This window comes from Petaurus breviceps, unplaced genomic scaffold, assembly GCF_028583685.1.
Source record: "Petaurus breviceps papuanus isolate PSGF00001 unplaced genomic scaffold, PetGlider_PUasm1.0 38, whole genome shotgun sequence".
Taxonomy (NCBI): domain Eukaryota; kingdom Metazoa; phylum Chordata; class Mammalia; order Diprotodontia; family Petauridae; genus Petaurus; species Petaurus breviceps.
The window spans coordinates 87,868,087-87,890,514 of NW_027186304.1; the positions used below are offsets into that span (position 1 = coordinate 87,868,087).

At 32.8% G+C, this 22,428-nt stretch overlaps 1 protein-coding gene across 1 annotated transcript; it reads left to right on the plus strand.

Annotated features, from left to right (window-relative positions):
* The first annotated feature begins 384 nt into the window (after positions 1–384).
* Positions 385–21,098, plus strand: HNF4G (hepatocyte nuclear factor 4 gamma). Its single transcript, XM_069099525.1, has 10 exons — positions 385–559; positions 2,374–2,545; positions 5,218–5,312; positions 8,398–8,504; positions 10,475–10,630; positions 13,172–13,259; positions 15,371–15,523; positions 15,905–16,141; positions 17,118–17,240; positions 20,360–21,098. Exons 1-10 carry the CDS (start codon positions 442–444, stop codon positions 20,479–20,481), a joined length of 1,371 nt encoding a protein of 456 aa, XP_068955626.1. The 5' UTR covers positions 385–441; the 3' UTR covers positions 20,482–21,098.
* Positions 21,099–22,428: the final 1,330 nt, after the last annotated feature.

Here is a 22,428-nt window from a genome sequence, read left to right on the forward strand (position 1 = left end):
ATTACTCCTCTGGCACTAAAATCTGTTTAGGTTAATTTCAGAATTTTTTAAATATAATTTCAAATTGTAGTTTCAAACCCCAAAGTTATTTTTTTCAACCTCTCTGTCAATGACATCAGTTATCTTTTGCTATAAATCAATTTAAGAAATCTTGCTGGTCCACTAAGTATTTCTGATAAGGGCTGTTGTTCCATGAAACATTCCAAGATTATCACAAGAAATTGCTTTCGTAGACCATAAAAGAAGGGGAAAAAAAAACCAACAAAAAGATCATGCCTAGCAGAAACAGTTTACAGTTTTACAGCTCCTCCCATTGCAGCACATAAGTCACTAAGTTACAGTTAACTTTGGATGATCAATCACGAATTGCAAGCAAAACAGGCCTCTCACACTACCTGCCCTGGAGCTCCTGGGCCACTTGCTCGTGATTTTCCCAATTCAATGATGAGGGGATCAGAACCGATTCTGGACATGGATATAGCAAACTACAGTGAAGTCTTAGACCCAACTTATACTACTTTGGAGTTTGAAACTATGCAGATTCTCTACAATTCAAGTGGTGAGTTTTCATCTACTCATTGATGTGTCTGTCATAAAAGAAGACACTAACAGGAAAAGTTAAATTGAGTGAAACAACTTGGTAGGGACATTTTGTATTAGTGGAGAATGTGGGGACTGTTTTTATAGCAACAAATCAGGGTCTTTACATTTCATTGCAAAATCAAAATTAAGAACATTAAGGCTAGGCTTATTTGAAAAAGAAAATTCTTAGTCAATAAAATAACTACAGTGCCCTATCATAAGGTGGTAGGATAGTGATAGGGAGAGGAGGCTTTCAGCAGCTATTTAGTTGACTGTGAGTTATAGCAAGAAGTGATAATTATTGGCTATCTGAATATTGGAGGGGGGACAATATTAGACATTATAAGTAGAATAAAGTTTCATAGATATTTTGGAAATTTTGCTAATTGGTCCCAGTAGATTATCATCCTTAGAAGTCTTATTTGCTGGTAATGAGAAAATACTATATACATAAATAGGTTATTTACTTTTTTCTGTAGATGAATAATAAGGAAGGGATTGAAGTCTTTATCAGAATGACTCTTTACAAGCTAATATTTAGCCAAAAGAAGCTCTTGGTATTTTTCTAGTGTAACATTTTAACTTTAAATCAGATTGTAGTTACTAATGGTAAATGTCTTTGTGGAATTTAGTTTGCCATTATCTTTTAAACTGTCAATATGCTTTATCAAATAAACAATCCTGTTGAGAAGGGTTTTAAAATTATAATTCTGTTAACTGTATTAACTATTTTTAATTAATGAGATTGTCAAAGAGAATTTGTGGGTATCTGTGTGTAATTCAAGATTGAAGAAGGTGGTTATACTTAACTAGGGCATTCATAGTATTTTAGCATACCATAAGGTTGTATAAATTATAAATCTAGTGCCATGCGTAAATTGTTGATCTAAGAATTGTATTCTTTGAAACATGATTTTCTCAAGTAAATTTTTTTCTAAAATTTCTTTTCTTCACTGGGTAATCCAATTTTTTTTTCAGCAAGGAAAATTATGTGATTTAAATAAGTTTGTACTGAAGTTCTTAATTTAAATTTTAATTCCTTACTTACCAATACATGTAGCGATGGATAATGTGCATGATATAATCTACATGAGATTATCTAGTAAGAGCAACAATGAGAAAATTTATATCTAATTTCTGAAAGTTTCCATCTTTAAAGAAAATAAAATATGTATTGTCACAATAAATATTTCCTAATAGTAAAATGCTTCATTTTAATACTCTCACAAGACATATTATAAGTCATCATCAGAACTTTCCAGTTGAAAAAAGAGTAAGTGTTTATGAGAGTGTGTAGAAAATAATGTTTGGAAATGTCTGATTTCTAGTGTTCTAAATTCTTTCATTTATTCCTCGTTTGTTTTGGTTCCCAAAGAAACTTTAGACAAAAAAAATTGTTGCAAAAATATATTGTCATATATTCATCAGGAGTTTTTTTTTATGATTTTAAGTATGCAGTATAGCACTGTGGGTTGAACACTAGAGTGAGAGTTGAAAAATCTGGTTTCTGATTTATTGTGTGACCTTAGAATAGTCACTGAAATAGTCTAAGCTTTACTTTCACTTTATACAAAATGCAAAACTTGGAAAGGAAATCTCCAAGGTTCTTCCCTGCTCTAAAACTATGTGCTTTTCTGGTTTATTGGTATCTATATGTAAATAGCTCTGAATTCTTAGTAGATTCCAATGAATATTTGGTTCAAAAGTGAATAATATGTGAGATTAATTTACTGACGAAATCAATATAAGCAATGCATTTCAATGAGAGTATGTCTTTTCCTTCCCTACAAGACGGTTCTGCCACTGAACAAAACAGCATGAATGCTTCAGACAACGGGGTCAACAGTCTTTGTGCCATATGTGGAGATCGAGCAACTGGAAAGCACTATGGTGCCTCAAGTTGTGATGGGTGCAAAGGTTTCTTCAGACGGAGCATTCGAAAGAGTCACGTTTATTCCTGCAGGTATTTGAAATGCCCCATTTTAAGGAATTAACTTTAACATAGCAATATACTAGATGAGCTTCAGAAGTTGCTTGTTTTATATGAGAAACACTTCTATAACAATGGTTCACATGTAGCTTGTATACCCAAACACAGTAGCTTTTTCTAATGTAAAGGTAATAAATATAATACTCTGTTAGTGTATTAGTGTTCAGGAAAAATGATAACTTTTAGCACTAAAAGATAAAATTAATCTCCTTTACCATTCCTCAAGTAAATTAACATTTTTGAAATTTGATTGTGGCTATAAGAAATAAAATTCATAGGCCAATTTTAAAAAATCTTAATGTAATTGAGACTTGTCATATTTTTCTTATATTTGAGAAGTCTACTGTTGTGTAAAGAATAATAAGACTCTTACCGCCCCCCCCCCCCCATGAGTCTAGAATGTGTCCTTCATCTGTCTAGGTCTTAGTGTGCTTTATAAAACAAGGATAATAATATTCATAGTACCTACCTCATAGGAGTTTTGTGAGAAAACAAAACTGCTGTGTTAATGTGAACTAGTAGTCCTATTCTATCTATTAAATTATCACATAGTGATAGAGTATGACCCTTTGGCTGTCTACTTAAACCAGGTTTTGTATGAATTTTATATTTATGTAGTATAAATACATGACATTTAAAAAGAGGTGAGATTTGAATAGAAAAAATGTGCAATGTTTCCCTTGCTGATGAAAGCCATGTTCAAATTGACTACGCCCCCTTTTGGAACCAATCAAATTCTATCAAAGAAATCAGTAGTTTTATTTCACTTCGATATTACCATGATATTACTTTAGTCTCTTAAATCTCTTAATATCTAGTTCTCAAAAAAAAGAAATTTACTATGACTTCTGCCACTGTATTACAAATATGTCATGACATTTAAAAATGAAACTTTTCTCACATTTAGAAGTTTTCCTGCTTAATTAAAAATACTTTCAATTTAATTCTACCTTATATCTGAAAGTCTAGATTTGAAGAACTAAAAAATTTCAGACTGATTACTTAATTTATCACAGGATCACCTTAAAACTAAAATTATCATAATAAATGTGAAATGTGATTAATTTTAGCTCCTCCCTCCCCCAAGTCATAACCAACTTTTCAGGAAGTTATCTATTGTAGAATTTGAAATATACCTCTTGCGACCATTGGGATTGAAACAATTTTAGGCTTAAACATCATAAAGGGCAAGAGTGGCACACTCAATTAGCTGAAACTTATCTATTTTCTCTATAAAGGGGGTCATGGTTATTGTAGTCAATTTCAGGAGTAGTCATATTCCCAGTTTGTATAACCTTTCAACTCTTGCTGCCCATAGAATCAATCTTTTTTTTTTTAATGACTTTTGAAATTGGGCAGATTCTATACTTCTGTTCACTTTGGGGTTTTAGGATTTTTTTTTATGAGCAAGGGCTGTGAGACATAAATTTTAAAGCTAAGTTAGTACTCATTTCATATTCGTTTCCCTTAGCTTTTTACCTTAAACTCTAGTCCTACCATAAATATTGTGGCACTTCTAGATTGACAGAATGATAATTTGTCTCTTTCTCTAGTCAATATTATTGGTCACCTAGATATTACTCACCTGAATTTCCTCATTTATGGATGTTTATTGACCTTATAAAAGGTATCACCCAATTGAGTAAAATAGTTTTTATCTTTCCGGCCTGAGACAAAACTAACTTTACTTTCTTGAATTGCTTTATAGTACCTTAACCTCTCCGTCTCAAACCATATTTATTTTAAGAGGCTTAGCAATTTATTTGAGCTCTAGAATATAAGAATATATAATTTTACTCTCATGGGAAATAATTAATGAAGTCATAGAGGAAAAACAGCTATGAAGATGACCACTTCAAGATATTAAGATTAAGCACATGTATACTTTTATATTTAGATTAAACTTCTTTAAAGTGGTTTTAATTTCTTTTGATTTATAATTAATTATAGAAATAAGATTAGAGGAATGAGAATAACAATGTATATATATATATGTATATGTATACCCACATATACATATAAACATATATTTATATACTACATTCTCAGAAATAACTTCAGTGAAGTTAAGTGATATATCTGTCATCACACAGCTGACATAATGAGAATGAGAGGCAAAACTTGAAGAATGAATCTTTTATTCCCAGTTTACTGCTTGGTCTTCAACACTGCTCCTTTGCCATGTGTGATGCTGGATCCTTTCTGTTTCATCAGTATCATTGTGGAGGAAGCTTAAGGCTTTTAATGACTCATGCTGGCTATTATCATGTCCAAATGACAATATATAAAGAGTGTGATGGTTATAACTCATTAAAATGACTCCATGCGGGTTGGTACTTGTGCTTTCCAGGTCTGGGATAGTCATAGTATCCTATAGACAGGTCAGAGTTAATAGGAATGACTAAGTCTTTTCATTGTATCCCATTTCATCATGCATCTATGAACACAGTGCTTTATATGAATATACTATATATATAAATTTAATAAAATATTTAATGTGTATATATGTATATAACGCACATGTGCATGTGTGTCTATTATATATAGACACATATACACATAGAAGTTTTAGTAGTTTACTTCTCTTGCTACAAAGAACTTAACAGAAGAATAAATAATTTATCATCTTTTTCTTAATGAAATAGGTTCAGTCGACAGTGTGTTGTTGACAAAGACAAGAGGAATCAGTGTAGATATTGTCGTTTAAAAAAGTGTTTTCGAGCAGGAATGAAGAAAGAAGGTAATGTTTCTTTTGTCAGAATATGCTTAGCAACATAATCATCACCCAAACAAGGTCTGAAATTTAGTGATAAGAAAAGAAAAGACAAAATAACTCTATCAGTAGGTTATATTGACTTTACCAACATGCTTTTAAAAAATGAATCATCTATTGCTTTATTTTAAATAATGGTATCATATAGTTCACTTTAAGATTAAATAATACTTTTATAATAATAATTTTAAACGGTCTGTCTCATATGTTTTCCTACATTCTAAGTAGGTTGTATATAAGAATATATGTGTTAAATAAAGTGAGTATTTGAGAACCCATAATAAAAATAATGTTTTCTGCCTATCAGTTTCACACCACACACAAAAGTAAGGTCCTTGCATGAAGCACTTAACCAAAGAATTTCCACCCCAAAGTGATCAATTTGCCAAAGAAAATAATTATATACCCATTTTTCTATTCTTGAAACTTTGTTTAAATTTCCCAAATTTCACTTAAAATTGTCAACACAATGCCATCCCCCCCAAAAGTAGAAAACTAAAAGCATATAACCTCTAGTAATAATATTCTTCGATGTGCAATTTAAAAAAAGTTTCTAAAAGGTCATACTTACTAGTTTATAAAATTAACTGGCAAATTTGTGAATGATTCCCATCCAGCCTCACCACCAAATTTAATTCTTCACGTTCGTTCAAAGAAAAAAAAAGTTAAAGCACTTGACTTTTTAATGTATATTTATATTATGTATGTATTTAAATGTATATTAAGAACATATGAAATGTAAATGGTTACATTTATATTGCAATTGTCTGGAAATCATAGCCTTTACCTAGAATTACTATTTAGTTATTAATTCCAATGTGAAGATTTTAAAAGTATATATGCTTAACATTCTCTAAGATCGAGTCATATGAAAATTATTTTATGAAAAAACAGCATGTTAACAAATTAATTCAAAAAATGGAAGAAGAGTGAATAGTCTTCCACAATATTAGATTAAAATTTTTGTCTAAAGATTATTCTTTTTTTTTTCTGAGGGGGAAGGTAGGGCAATTGGGGTTAAGTGACTTACCCAAGGTCACATGGCTAGTTTTTGTGCTAAGTGTCTGACGCCAGATTTGAACTCCAGTCCTCCTGACTCCAGGGCCGGTGCTGTATTCACTGCACCACCTAACTGCCCCTAAAGATTATTCTTAAAATATCATCCAACTTCTTTTTTTTTTCTTTTTCTTTTTGGAGGGCAATTGGGGTTAAGTGAATTGCCCATGGTCACACAGCTAGGTTTTGTCTTAAGTGTCTGAGGTCAAATTTGAACTCAGGTCCTCCTGACTCCAGGGCCGGTGCTCTATTCACTGCACCACCTAGCTGCCCCTATCATCCAACTTCTTATTTAGACTTTTACGTAAATGTTTTCCTCTTCAAATTAAGAAGTAGGTAAGGAGAAAAAAAACTGGAACCTACTGGTAAATATTCTTTAGAAATAATAAGGCTTTAGAGTCTTTCTAGCATAAAAGATGGCCTCTTAAGAACCATGGGTTCCCTCATTAGCTCATATAATTGATTATAACATATCATAGAATGCTGAGTTGTGAGGGATCTCAGTGATTATCTAATCTGAGCACCTTGTTTTACTGATAAAGAGACTGTAACCCAGGTAAGATTCCAACTCAGACCCTTTGATTGCTGAGCCAGTGCTCTTTTTACTATGCTATGTTGAATAGTTAGTATTAGGCACGCTTCTTCTAAATTCTCTATAAATTGGTTTATTTTATTAAAGTAGTCAAATCAAATGACCTCATCACTGAATACTAGATCTCCACAGTACAGGATGAGTTACACACACACACACACACACACACACACACACACATCTGTCTATCTCTCTCTGTATGTCTATCTCTGTCTCTGTCTCTGTCTCATCTACCATCTATCTGTCTGTAGTGTACTCAGTCAATCTATATAACCCAAGTCTCCGAAATCACTTATCTAGGTAATTCAAGTGAAAGACTGCTTGGGGGCCGAATAAAGTAGATGTGACTGTGTACACTGCACCTAAAAGATGCCAAGACTCATATATGGCCTAATATAATCATGCTTCTTTCTCCTTCTTTGCCAAAATCTGTATAAGCACTTATAGGAAATGTAATTTTACATTGTCTTTTCTCCCCAAATGAATGAGGTAAGCTTGGTTTTCCTCAGGGGATCCAAGTGTAGTCACTGAGATTACTTAGCTTTCAAGAACCCCTTTTTTTCTCTACCCTTCTAGAGTTCAGAGAGAAAAAGCCACCGCTTGAAACTTTTTCCTTCATTAATGTTTAGTAAACTCCTCAAGCATTAAGGGTCCCCAAGGAGAACCACAAGATTGTAGTCTTAAAATGACCATAAGAATAGATTTAGTTTATTTCTTATTCTTGCTCTAGTGTTTTTCACAGGAAGAAAGGATATTTTAGAATTTCCATGACTCACATCTTCTGTCAGTGAATATGTTCTATTCTTTGACCTAGTCAGCATCACAGACAATTCCCTTTCTCTAGTTATCTTATAGTTTTATTAACTTAGAAAGGAGTAGAATGCAGACTATTCAAAATATAGCAGGGCAGAATTGGCTGACCCAACATTTTCTGCAGTGTATGGTAACATGAAACACCTTAAATCCCAGTGTTTCATTATCTCTAGAGACAAGGCTGTCTGTTACTACTTTTTTTAAAGTGACAAATACTAGCTAAAAGAACATAAGTCATACCTTCCTGCTTTTCAGGGTTGCCTTTCTCAGGGCTCTCAACCACTTAGGTCTGGTAGCAATGTGGTATTGGGAAAAAAATCAACTTCTAATATGAAGATCTTGGTCCAAATTCATGCTCTACTACTGACTAACTTTGTGACTTTGGACGACTTAAGTTAACTTCTGTGAATATCAGTTTCCTTTTCTGTAAAATAGGGATAATAAATTATCCACTCCCTAATGTTGCTTTAGAATCAAATGAGATAATGCAAACTTTGTAAACTGTTATTATTTCCAAATATCATATCCCTGCCACATATTTGCATGCACATAAATTTCCAGTAATTAAGTCATATGCTTATTGTGTTCTAGCTGTGCAAAATGAACGAGACAGGATAAGCACAAGGAGAAATAACTTTGAAGGCAGCAACATTCCCTCTATTAATACATTGGCACAAGCTGAAGCTCTTTCTCGTCAGGTATGTGCTGTATACCTGTCACTTTCATCCTGTTTGAAGGAGACAAGTGTTTTATCTCCTTTTGGGAGGTGGAGGAGTGGGCAAGATAGAAGGTTGATGTGATAGAGGCTGGGGTTTCTTGTGGATTAAGATTCTTTATTTGAGGACAAACTGCCAAATTTGATGGAATCACTCAATATAAACATATTTCGGTTTATTTTATCATCATGAACCCAGGGAAAACCAAGAGTTCTAAGGTCTAGCATTCTCTGAAGGGGAGGGGAGGTGGAAGGTAGAAGGAATAAGCCAGGGCACAGTCCCAGGTGAGGACACTGGTTTTCCTTCCTGGCTGTCTTTATTTAGAAGGGGGAGAGAATAGAAGGAAATTCAGACTGATCAATAAGTTTGGACATTGAGTCCTTCTTGGGGTATAATATGCTAGTCTCTGATTGAGAGACTTATGATTTCGTATGGATTTTTCCTTATAAATTCTTTGGTCTTCTTTTAAATCATGAATCTTATCTGTGTAGGGTTGAGGAATGAAAATCAGCTGGGTTCTCTGCTGGTGATTATTATCCTGAGAGGGAGTGAGTTATTAATGCTTTAAAAAATACTTCCTGGGTGAATCAATTGAAATGAAGAAAGAAGGTTCTTTTTTTGATGTCTCATGAATTTGGGGAGAAATTTCCCAGGAAGCCTTAAAATTGTTGATTCATGTTGTTTTGTTTGTGACTGAAAGAAATATGGGTAAAATGAAGCCATGGTTTTATAAATATGCACAGAATTATCAACATTGACTCCCGTCTTCTAGATTTATTTAGCTGGCTAAATTCAGTAATATTCATTTCTAACTTGGGTAGAATTAGAAATCCAAAAAGAGGAACATCCATGAGGAAACATTTCTCAGAAATCTATGATAGAATCAGTGTTGTCTTTCATTCTATAATTTGGAATAGCTAGAATGAAGCATGTCATGAGATACTTTTTATCCTGATATTGTAGATAAAAAAGTAATTATTTTCACAAGCTTAAAACTTCAAATCATAAGTTTTGCATACACACACACATATATATGTATATATATGTATATATATATATAAAATGTATCCTGTGAGACACTATAGGTTCTCAATAAATAATTATTTGAATGCTTGGCAGTTCAGTAGGAGAGAGGGCCCTAGTATCAGGTACCTTATCTTGCCAGATAATCTTCAGAATCTTCCTACAGTAGTTCAAATAGAATTCAGTTTTCTGTCATGGCACTTGTAGACTATCCAGGTTTCATAGGTATACAACAATGAAGTCATTACAATGGAATAAATACAAGGAGAATAAATGCAAAATAGTTAAATGTGAGATGGTTTGAGAGGAAGAGTTTTGGAGAGCAGGAAAGGCTTCATTCAGAAAATGTTACTTAATCTATTTCTTTAAGGATGAAAATTCTCCAAGGTAGAGGAAAGAAAGGAGGAAATATATTTCACACATGGGGGATGCCATTGCAAAGAGATGGAGATGGAAGAGTGTGTGTGTGTGTGTGTGTGTGTGTGTGTGTGTGTGTGTGTAAAAATAGAGAGGGAACTAATTAGATAGATGACAGAATGTGAGGGTGGAATTAATTACAATGAGGCTAGAAAGATAAGCTGAGTAACTCATGAAAAACAAAATATGTAGTCCCTGCAAAATAACTGAACTATGTGTGATGCAGTATCAAGTAACCTTATAAATGTACAAGACGTAACAGAGGATTTCACACATAATAGGTTCCCATTAATTATTTGTTGAATTGAATTTGCCTTTTGAACAACCTTACACAGGAAAACAAAGAGCAAACTTTTACATAATTTCAAGGTATTTTTATTTTGATGATCATATTTTATTTATTTTGATGATCAGCATCATTGGCTTCTGTATAAATCAACAATTAGCAAGTGAAAATACTGACCTTAAAAGTATTTAATAAATGCTTAATGGGATGTTCTTCTTCTTATTAGATTCCTGTCTCAAGCCCCAGTGCAAATACTGACATAAATGTTAAGAAAATTGCAAGTATTGGTGACGTCTGTGAATCTATGAAGCAACAGCTATTAGTCCTAGTGGAGTGGGCTAAATATATCCCTGCCTTCTGTGAGTTACCATTGGATGATCAGGTAAACATTAAGCCAGTCATGAAAACCACATGTGAATTGTTGGGTTATAATGTTTCATTCAGTTGGACTGACAAACGACCTTTACTATTTCTGATGAGGTTTAAAATATTTTCCTAGAGCCAACAAACAGACATTTACTTTTCCTGAGATCCTAGAGAAAATGTATTATATGGTTATTTGATCACTTTAAATGAATATTTCATGCGGGGGGGGGGTTGTCGGGGTGGGAGTGGAGGCATGTGTACTCTTAAAGCAATTGTCTAATTGTGCTGCTAGTGGTTGTTTCTATGGCCCAGAGAAATATTGGTTATTTTTTTCTAGTAAGTCAAAGAATTACTTATTTGGGTTAAAACTTTTTAAAGGAATATCATAGGATAAATAACACTATGTCATTATTTTTCTAAATGTACATTTTGGAAAGCTCTGAAATTTCTTGTGCAGATGAAATCTTAGGTTGTTTTAGTCTCTAGAAGTAGTGAGCTTGGCAAATAAAGCTAGTTGACCTCTTGTCAGGAATGTTGTAGAAGAGATTCATTATCCAGGTGAAGGCTGAAATATCTGACCTCTAAAGTGCCTTCTGATTTTGGGATAGCATTTAAAGAACTAGGATGGCAAAGGCCTCAGAGCAGAATGGAAAGAGCACTACATCACTACCAGACTTCCAGTCTGATACATCCTTCAACCAGATGTGTGATTATGAGTAATTAAATCATTTAACTTTTCTGTGACGTGGTTTCCCCATTTACAATGTATAAGCACCAGCCAGATGATCTATTAACTTAACAGCCCCTCTGACTCTATTTTCCAAAATATTATAGATAGTCTAGTTCTCAGTGAGCAAGAGGTGGGTAATAGAAGGAAAGGCCCTCAAAATGTTGATGTTCAATGTAGATCTGAAGTTATTAGGCTATGGTGATAGCTCAGATAGACTTGTCAGCATGGTACAAAACCCACTCCAGGATATTGTCACAAGAACTTCATGAGTGCCCAGTGTGTGGGCAGCACATGCTTATTTTTGTGCTTTGCTGGCATTTAGATGTTCTTTCCTTGTACTCATTGATGGGAATGATTTACTGACTTTTGTATGAGTCTTTTAAAGATGACATTATGTTGAATTAACTTCCAGAAAAGAAAAAATGTAAGAAATATCAAATTTGAAAATATTTTTCCTCTAAGTGTTGTCCAGTGTTTTTAAACTGAAGGAGATGGATTTATAAAATCTGTTGAGCCATTGAAGTGAGATATTTAGTTTCACATACATTCAAGAACCCTCCATATCTTGTTCCTAATAAGTTAATCATTTCTCTTACATGATATAGCTGAAAAAATTCTATGTCCTCCTCATTCTCCTATACTTAATATCCTCATGTAATATGTCACACCCTTTGGAAAAGATCTTTATCTTTGTGTCCCAGAATTAAGGAAGTTAAAAAAAGGAAGAGTCTAAAATTCTTTAAAATAACAGAAAGAGTAAAAAATATATATATGTTTACATAACTGAAACATACATTTGAATGGAAAGTTTTACTTAAATTTTGAAGAGAGCTTCTCACCAAGTGGTGAGAACTAAAAAAGGTGGAATGATTTTTAAAACGTTTTTTCTTAATACCTTCCTGGTATGAATCACATTTATTGACCTGTCATAAAGATAGCTTTGTTCTATAGGTTTTGTTAGAGTTTGGATAGAGAAAATGCTGAGACATGCCAATATCATAACCTAAACAACATGTACAGGATTTTGACATTTATATGTAGTATTTTTCTTTCATTGACATCCTTTGTGAGAAACTGATGATTTCTGATACATGGATAGGAAAATAAAATATACGACTCACTTCTTTTCTTTAAAGATAGCAATGAAGCCACATTCTAAAAGTAGCTTCCATTAACTAATGTACAGACACTGTGCTTCCTTCATTAAATGTGCAGCATTTATTAGCTTGCCAGTTATAGTCATTGTGCCTTGTGCCTCACACAATAACTTAATAGGGGGTGAGTGCTTAATAAATGTTTGCTGAATGGATAAAACTATGAATTAATGATGATGATATGGATATAAAAGGGTAGAAATTAAAAAGATTATCATTTGGATATTAGTAGCCCCAAGGTCCTGGTTTTAAACACAGAATTCTAGGACATTTTGATTGATTATTCTAGTTAGTTAAAACAACTGATGGCTTCCAGGGACACAGAAGTCTGTAAGTTAATCAATTTCTTATAAAATTAAATGTTTTATTTGTTTCTTAGTATGATTATGAAGGAGTTAGGTGGAGTATTAGATAGAGTGTTAGATTTGGATTCAGGAAGATCTGTGTTCAAATATTAACTCAGACACTTTCTAGCTAAAAGGCTATGGGCAAGTAAATTAACTTTTCTTAGCTTGTTTCTTCATCTGTAAATGGGAATAATAATAGCATCTAATGAATAGGACTTTTTTGAAGATCAAATTATTCATAAAATGCTTTATAAGCCCTAAAGTACTGTACAAATACTAAATTATAACAATAATTAATAACTATAACCTTTGTCTTTTTTATTAAGGTTGCCCTTCTAAGAGCACATGCAGGAGAACACCTGCTGCTTGGTGCCACAAAGCGATCCATGATTTATAAAGACATCTTACTTTTGGGTAAGTATGTAGTGAGTGCCATCGTGCACAAGGCCTGGCATATTTATTTGCATATGTTTGGGATTAAATCAATTTTTGTGGAATTAACAGATTAATTTCTGTTTCCAGATTCTTTGACTATCAATGTACTTATTGGTTTGAAGTCTTGAGAATAGAGATGGTTACTCGGATAACACAAACATTTCAAATAATATTAGCACACGCCATGAAGAATTTCAAATCTAAGTTTTGTCTTGATTGCTGAATGGACACTTCTGTTTGGTTGATGTCTTTAAGGTCTTTTATGATTCTAAAAATGCAGTGGTTTTGCATATTCTCTAATCTTTCTGTTGAATAATCGTAATTGCTGTAGAGTGGTTTTTGAAGGAGCATAGAATAATGGAAAGAGTGCTGGATTTCTACTCAGAAGATACGAGTTCAAATCTTTGGTCCGATATTTAGTAGCTCTGAGAATAGAGGCGATTATCTGACCTCTCTGGACTTCAGTTTCATTATCAGTAATAGAAAGTATTTAGACTAGATACCTGCAATGGCCCTTTCACTTCTAAATCTTTGATTTTATTATCCTAAAAGCATGTGCAAGGTGCATGTTCATCTCCTCCACTTTAAATGATTATCATGATCTCTATTGATCCAAAAAGGGGAAAAAATTCAGTCACATCATAGAAAAGAATAAGAAAAAGAATTATTATTTGCCACCCAGCAGTAATTCATGCTAGAGAAATAAATAACTTTTTTCAGCATTGTGAAAATAATTCCGTCAATGTATCCATGCCGCCTTGGCCTACAAAGGATGCTCATTGGTAAAATTGTTGAAGAATTATCTAAGGATGATACACTTCTTTGCCTAATGTTCCCCCCTGGAATTTATGCAATGTCTTTAGTGTATTATTAGTTATTGGGGTTCAGTAGATGTTTTATCACCCATTATGACAGAGGCACTAAATATAAATGCATGCTTAGTGCTACAGAGGTGTGCTAGTTCCAGCTCATATTACTTCATGAAACCTGATTGTTAAATGTTCACTGTGAGCATTTATATAACAAAAATAGGCAAACACTACAAACCAGGGCTTGATTTATTTTGCTAATGGTCTCAGTTTAAGAAAGTGACGGAGAAGACGTGTTAATAGTACAGATTAAACTTAAAAAATTGTAGTGTGCATTTTTGGAAAGCCAATTGTTAAAAATAAAAACCATTATTGAACATCAATAAAATTCTGTCAACAAGGAGCTAAATATTCTATTGGGGTGGGGAGGAATTGTCACTAAACCTTTGTAAGCTGCCCTGCCATTTTTAGGTAAGTGACTTTTCAAAGCAGATAGAAAAGGAAGTATGGGAACTTGAGCAATTAATACCACTACTAAGAATAGATAACATTTCTATAATGTTTTAAGGCTTATAAATCACTTAGCATATATCCTCCCATTAACATTTACTTCATATGGATGATGACCTCCATTTCTTCACATTTCAGTAATAAATGATTACCTGATGTTAACAGTCCAATGTTTATTACATAATTTAATCCATCACTTGTAGTTACAGAATGGGAGAATTAATGGGTACACAGGGAGTATTTAGTTTAGCTCTGCTAAGGATCATGTTAATCTTTGAAAGTTAAAACCATTTTCCTCTGCTTTTGAGAATCGTCATGCAATAGTGATTATTTGGAAACATATCTAGCACCCAAAGCAGTCTCAGTTCTTATTTTCCTTCAATGTAACCTCTAAGGTCTCTTTAGCTTTCATATATTCTTCATTAATTAGTTAGAAACTTGAGAGATGACTGACAGAACTGAAAGTTAATCACTATGTTTGCTTCCCTTTTCAAATTCTTAGCTCATTATTAGCCTGATCTCCACTGTTATCACCAGTGAATGAAGCTATTCAGATACATGTGATCACATTATAAATGTTATTTATCCATTATGAGCTCTTGAATATATTTTTTACCTGAACATTTTTACTGAACTTTTTTTGTGTTTGCTAGTAGTTGGTATTTGCTGAGATCTTCCAAAGTTTAACCATCTTAAGGGTATATTGGATTTACAAAAAAAGAATATACTTGATGGTAATATACTGTTTCTAATATGCTTTCAACCCTCTAGGTAACAACTACGTCATTCATCGTAACAGCTGTGAGGTAGAGATCAGTCGTGTGGCCAATCGTGTGCTAGATGAGCTAGTCCGCCCGTTCCAGGAAATTCAGATTGATGACAATGAATATGCTTGTCTGAAGGCAATTGTATTTTTTGATCCAGGTTTGTTTTTAAAAGTGCTTATCAAAAGAAATTCACAATGAAAAAATTTACTGAATTGACTTTACTGTAATATAATAATTTTTGTCATACTATGCTTTGTTTCCCCTCAACTTAAATGCTAAAATATCATATTGTAATAGATTTAAAACTGGAAGGGACCTAAGTAGGCATTAACCTCAACCCTTTTATTATGCAGATAAGAAGACTGAGGTTCAGTAAAGTCTGCTGATTTGGCCAAGGACCCTCAGCTACTGATTGCCAGAAACAAGATTTTAACCTAGATCTTCCTGGTTCAAAGTTCAGCACCCTATCTACTCTGCCATACTAATTTCTATAATTCCAACTTGGTAATTTCTTTTCTTTTCTTTTCTTTTTTTCCAGATGCAAAAGGGTTAAGTGATCCAGTGAAAATAAAGAACATGCGATTCCAAGTCCAGATCAGTTTAGAGGACTACATCAATGATAGACAATATGATTCCAGGGGAAGGTTTGGAGAATTGCTTTTGCTCCTGCCTACACTGCAAAGCATCACTTGGCAAATGATTGAGCAAATACAATTTGTCAAACTGTTCGGGATGGTTAAAATTGACAATTTGCTTCAGGAAATGTTACTAGGAGGTAAACATATTTTAAACATAAGAATTTCTATGACACTCATTAGCACTGTATTAAGCACTTATGAATTAGTTTGCCCTCTTTATCTTTTGGCAATATTTATTTTGCTCTTTAAAGTCTCTTTGAGTGCTTTTTCTTCCCATTCGCAGATATATGGATTTAATTTCCGTATGTTTTGAAGAAAGCTTTGTGATTGTATAGGGACAAAGATATTTGAAATATACTCATATGAGTACTAATTATGTAACCTTTGCTCCACACGGGCTCTTTTTACAGTAGACACACCCTTCAAAACATGGTCAATATGATTAACTTTTTTTTACACTACCACAAAGAATGTTTTAGTTTTTCTTTTGGATCTTTGTTCTGCCAATTCACAACATTAAGGATATTGAAATTGCAATGCCACATAATAAGTTATTATAAATACCTTTAAAACAATTCAGTGAGTAGCATGAATTATTAAGCAATCACTGAAAGGGAAAAAATAAAACACATTCTATCAGTGTATCTAATGCAAGGACCATTAAAAAAAAGTCTTTATTTTGATCTAGATTAAATTCACCATAAAAATTCCTTCCCTCATGATTATTTTCTTCTTAACTTTATGTGATGCATATGACATCCTTATTCCAAAATATAAAGGGCTCATGATATTAGGATTATGTCAAATATTACTAACCAGAGACAAGTGGTTCTCAGAATTCCCTTAATGGCAAACAAGCTCCGTAATGATTCTAAGGAGAAATAGACAAGGCTCTTTATTGATATAAAGTCTTATAAAATACAATATTTTTTTAAGCAGTGAACAGTAGAAGCAGGCATTGTACTTAAAATGTTCCCATCAATTGATTATTAAATTCCCAAAAGGCAGTTTGCAATAATAGCGATATCTTAGATACAAATAGCAATATTTGGTCCAAAGTGAGCTTGCTCCTCAGAAATATCACTAACACTAGCATGTTTATTATATTTTTAGGTGCTTCAAATGATACTAACCATCTGCATCATCCTGTGCACCCTCATTTATCCCAGGATCCATTAACCGGGCAAACTATACTTATAAGCTCTATGTCAACTCCAGTTCATACTGAACAGATCTGTAAGTAATTAGTGAACTTTCTGTCATGGCATTTCTTCATCTTTTGACTCGTTAGTCCCTTGCATTTGGTGAAAAGAGCCCAGGCTAGGAGAAAAAAAAAAGAAACAAACTTGTTTTGTGGTCTCTGTTTAAGGACACTGGCCATGGATTATCCCAGAAGTCAATGAACCTCCGTACATCTTCATTTGCCTATTGTAAGATGACAATGAGGCAACCTGCCCTTTTCTAACTTACATGTTTGTTGTGAGAAGAAAATAAGATAATATGAAAGTACTTTGAAGCTTAAAGTACTTCCTCATACAGTGATTCATTATTGCATATCTGAACACATTATATCTACAGAAACCACAGGAACCAATTGCATTACACTAATCTGTTGATAGGATAGCAATCTTCTAAATTTATGACAAATATCATAAGAAGTATCCTCTTCAGAATCAGTGCAAAGATATGACTAATCCCAAATTCTTTAAAACATTCAACCTGTATATGTCAAATAACCTCAGTTACTGAGAGAAATGGTTTTATTTTAATGTTTCCATTAATATAAGTACTATTATTTCTAAGCTCATGGTACTAAGTAGTCAATTTCTATATAATTTAATCACAGTTCTTAAAAGATAACAATTTTAGATAGTATATGACATCAGTAGGTATTTAGAGTAACTAAGAAACATTAATTTTGTTTCATCTCTCCAAGGAATATGTTAGTTTCTGCATTTTGTGTCCAGGGCAACTGAGAAAGAGAATTTCTCTAATTATTCAAAGGCCACACAGGAGTCTATGGCAATGATATTCCTGAATGATCTGGGTTATTCATAAACTTTGAAAACAAATCATGCCAACATACTTATAAGCATCAGAAATACAAACTAACATCACAGGTTTATCCTACCACTAGCTAGAGAATCTGTATTTTCCCTATAATTAAAAAAACACCAGTCTTCTACTTTTTGAAAACTAGATTTGGTATTCAAAATAACATTTAATCCTACTACTCTTCCTTTCTTTTTCTTTTCTTACAAACTAATATTTAATTAGAAGACCACTTTATATCATATTTGTTCACCTGTAACCTTCTTTGGTTTTGTTCATTTGACAAATTAAGAAACTGATTTAACTTAAAATATTTTATACATATACATGTTTTCCAGTATCTCATTAGATATCATATTACCCCAAAGTCATAAATCCATAGATAATAGCCAGAATGCAAAATAAGGCCTCTAACATATTATCTGTAGTTTTTAAATAGCCATTGATGGCAAATTTAAAAATAATAGGGAATTCATTTACTAAGGTTAACAAAGAAGTCAGACTTTGTTAAAGAATGAGTACCTTCTATTTTTTTTCTGTTTTAGTAGCAAATAATGGCAAATTATTAACTGATTTTACTACTTATATCTTTGGCAACAAAGCATCAAGCTACATTTTTTTCCCCAGATTCTAAATTCATTTCTTAGTATCTAGAGTTTGAAGAGACTTTTGAGATCATCTAGCATGACCTACTCATTTTACACATAAGGGTAGAAAAGCAGAAAGGACTGACCCACAGTCATACCTAATTAGGAATAAGGGAGTAGAGGCATAGAGGCAGGTTCTGTCACTCCAGAGCCCATGTTCTCCCCTGTGCCAAGTTTTGTTCCCTGTTGAATAGTGGCCTAGTCAGGTGACAGAATCTATACTTTCTGTCTCCTGTCATCAGTAACAATAAATGTTGTAAGTTACAATGATTTGGTTGTATAGTAAAATCTCTCGTAATTCATCCTTAACTAGAGAGAATGTCATACAATGGAAATATCAGTTTTATATCATTATAAAAGAAACACAGATACTTTTATTCCAGAAAGATGAGGAGAGAAATAGGAATAATGACATTCTTTTTTTTCTTCACATTTTATTTTTGAGAAGAGAAGGTAGGGCAGTTGGGATTAAGTGACTTGCCCATGATCACACGGCTAGTTTTGTGTTAAGTGTCTTAGGCTGGATTTGAACTCAAGTCCCCCTGACTCAAAGGCCAGTGCTCTGTTCACTGTGCTACCTAGCTGCACGTATGTCATTCTTCTTATATGGTTTAATAAATGGACACGAATCATTTGGGGCTTAGCTGAAGGTTTTTTATACAAAAAATGGCTTACTGGGGCCTGAAAAACTGTGAGGTCTAGCAGAATGATGCAGATCTGAGATAAAATCTGGCCTCACATACTTACTACCTGTTTAACCCTGGGCAAATCACTTAACCCTGTATGCCCCAGTTTCCTCATCTGTAAAATGAGCTGGAGAAGGAAATGCCAAACCACTGCAATATCTTTGCCAAGAAAACCTCAAAAAGGGTTACAAATATAGGGATAGGAGTAAGATGACTAAAAAAACTAGTAGAATGAGAAAAGGGCTTTTGGTTAAGAGAACTGGGTTTAAATTCTGCCTCAGACACTCAACAGTTGGGTGACTAGTTGAGTCATTTAAACTGTCAGAGCGGCTCAGTTTCCTCATCTGTAAAATGAGGGTAATAAAACTTTCACTACTTAACTAGTGGGTTGTGAGGAAGTACTTTGTAAATATTAAAGCATTGTAGAAATATGACTTACTGTATTTTTTAACCTTTTGTAGGCTGGTCATTTCCCATTTGCATTGTTAGCTTATTAAACACACATACTTCATGTCTGAACTATTAAAAATTCTGAATAAGTAGAATCTAAATGAATAATAATTTACTATATGAATTTTTAATTAATGCAAAGATGGCACATAGTTTAAGATTATAAGCTACTATGATTTCATGATTGTTCACATGACAAGTTTTTTCTACGTGAGGTACTCAGATAATTAAATGAATGTTTATGTCATAAAGAATGTGAATGTGAAGATTCATAATATAACTTTTATTTTGACTTGACAACTTTTTTAGCTATTGATCCCTAAAAGCTTAATAGAACCAAAAAACAAATAGTTTTCATTTTTCAAATTTCTACATTATGCAAAATGTTTTCAGTTACTTTTATAACATAAAACACCTAAATTGAGATAGTTCTGGACAATGTACAATGTACATGTCCTCAAAATGTTATCAATTTTCCCAATTAGTTTTCTTAAACAAATTTCTGTATTTTTTTTAACAGCAACTCCTGAAACTCCACTACCTTCCCCACCACAAGGCTCTGGACAAGAACAATACAAAATGCCCACAAACCAGGCATCAGTTATTTCACATCAATCTATCCCCAAACAAAAGCAATTGTGATAATACTAATACTTATTGCATTTTAATTTTTTTAACATGCACTGCCTAAATGTGAATAAAAGGTGATATTAGAAATATCTCAGAAGAGTGATTAAGGCTAACCCTTGGCCACAGGATTATGGTGCTGTTTTAAGAGGGTTTCCTACTATCTTATCTATTTTTTTAAGCCTTTGAAAGCTTTAAGACAGAAAGCAATAATACAGCTCTGAGTTTGGATGAAATGTTTTAGCTTGTTCTTCGTTGTGTATATTTCCTCACTGCCCTTGCATAGTTTTGGAATCAGATAAATCTGATATACCACTTGCAGATACCTTCTTAATATTCTTTTAAATCTGTAAATAATTTCTTCATAGACATAAGATGCAGAACTAAAAGTGTATTTTTTTTTGCTGTGAATAGTCAACTAGAAAGCCTCAGTTAAAACATGAACCAAGGCTTGATAAATTATGAACTTGTAGATTAGTAAATAAAACAGTTATTGTATAATGAAGCTAATTTCATTAAAAATATAACTTGTAGGCATTGTTTGACCTTGAAGCATATCTTTGACTCAACAGTTCCATGTATTTGATCCAAAAACATCTACTAGGTTTAACTTGTTTGGAGAATTCAAGAAGCATAATAATTCACTCACCTAAAAATGTTCAAAGAAGCATGGGAACATGAAATACTTGAGCTACACTGTATATGTATATATGTGTGCACATATGTGTGTATGTGTGTTCACTGATAAATGAATGAGCCATAACATTATTTGTACTTTTTAAACACATTTTTAAAAGCATACTTCTCTGCTCTCTAGAAAAAAAAAACTCTCAAATTTCTAAGGAAAGCAAAAGAAAGAAATATCTTCAGTGATTTGGAAAAATTTTAATAGAGACCCCCATTTAGTTCAGTAGATTTTCAGATGGTACAGAGGCTAAGAGAACCCCATACCTACCATGCCAAGCATCGTGCAGTTTCCAGAGATAACTGATTGTGCTTTTCTTTTATGTGGAAAAAATATCCTTGCCCTTTAATAGTACAATTCAAAATGTTTACATAATGCATTAGTAGTTATTAAAATTTAGTCATTATCATGAGTATAACAAAGAGTAAGAAGACATTATTGGGCTGACACAGAAACAGTTTTCTAATTGTCAGTTTTCAAGCCCAGTCTGGGTTAGCATGTAGGTTACAAAAGGGATTCTGGCCATTCCAATGCTATGATTCTCTAAATGACTTCATTAATATGTCAGCTAACTCACTGGCTCTTTACATGGAATTAAGTTTTAGAAAACAAAAACCTTAAAAGCTCAGATTAATTTCATAGGAATCCACAAAATGCCTTTAAATGATATATGTCCTCCTTTGTGGATTTCTAAATATACCTGAAATGTTAAAAGGGAAGAAAAAATTATCTGAACCTGCAAGTTTTAGATATTTGTTTTTAGTGTTTCCTTTTTATATGTGTAAGGATTCTTTGATCTATGTAGGTAGCTATGCCTTTTTGTTAACTTTTGATTTTTTTATACTGTTCTTTTTTAAAGACACATTAGAATGTGACTTAAGCATATAATATGGAAATTTTTTAGTATATTATATAAACATATCTAGATAAATTTGCCAAGCATCCACACTATTGAACTTATATGACTGGATTTTCATAACTCAGTCTCATCAGGGAATATATATGAAAGAATATTTTTGTATACTGAACTGCCAAAATGAAAAGACATAGGCATAGGCACATTAAAGTTTTCAGGATATTTTAAATTTATAAATAAACAATATTATCTATTTTATACAGTGTAAACTCTTTTCATATAATGAAAATGAATAATTTATTGTGAAATGTTGATTTATTTTATAAATGTAAAATTATTTTTTATAAATTACCTTGTTAAAAATCAAAAATGACTAGATTTGTTAAATGTTAAATTATAGTGAAATGAAAACTTTTCCCCC

Excerpts from the sequence above, each read along its gene's own strand:
- HNF4G (XM_069099525.1), top strand. The coding sequence starts at position 442 with ATGATGAGGGGATCAGAACCGATTCTGGACATGGATATAGCAAACTAC. Across the intron at positions 560-2,373 it reads GATTCTCTACAATTCAAGTG|ACGGTTCTGCCACTGAACAA; the intron begins GTGAGTTTTCAT and ends CTTCCCTACAAG. Across the intron at positions 5,313-8,397 it reads AGCAGGAATGAAGAAAGAAG|CTGTGCAAAATGAACGAGAC; the intron begins GTAATGTTTCTT and ends ATTGTGTTCTAG.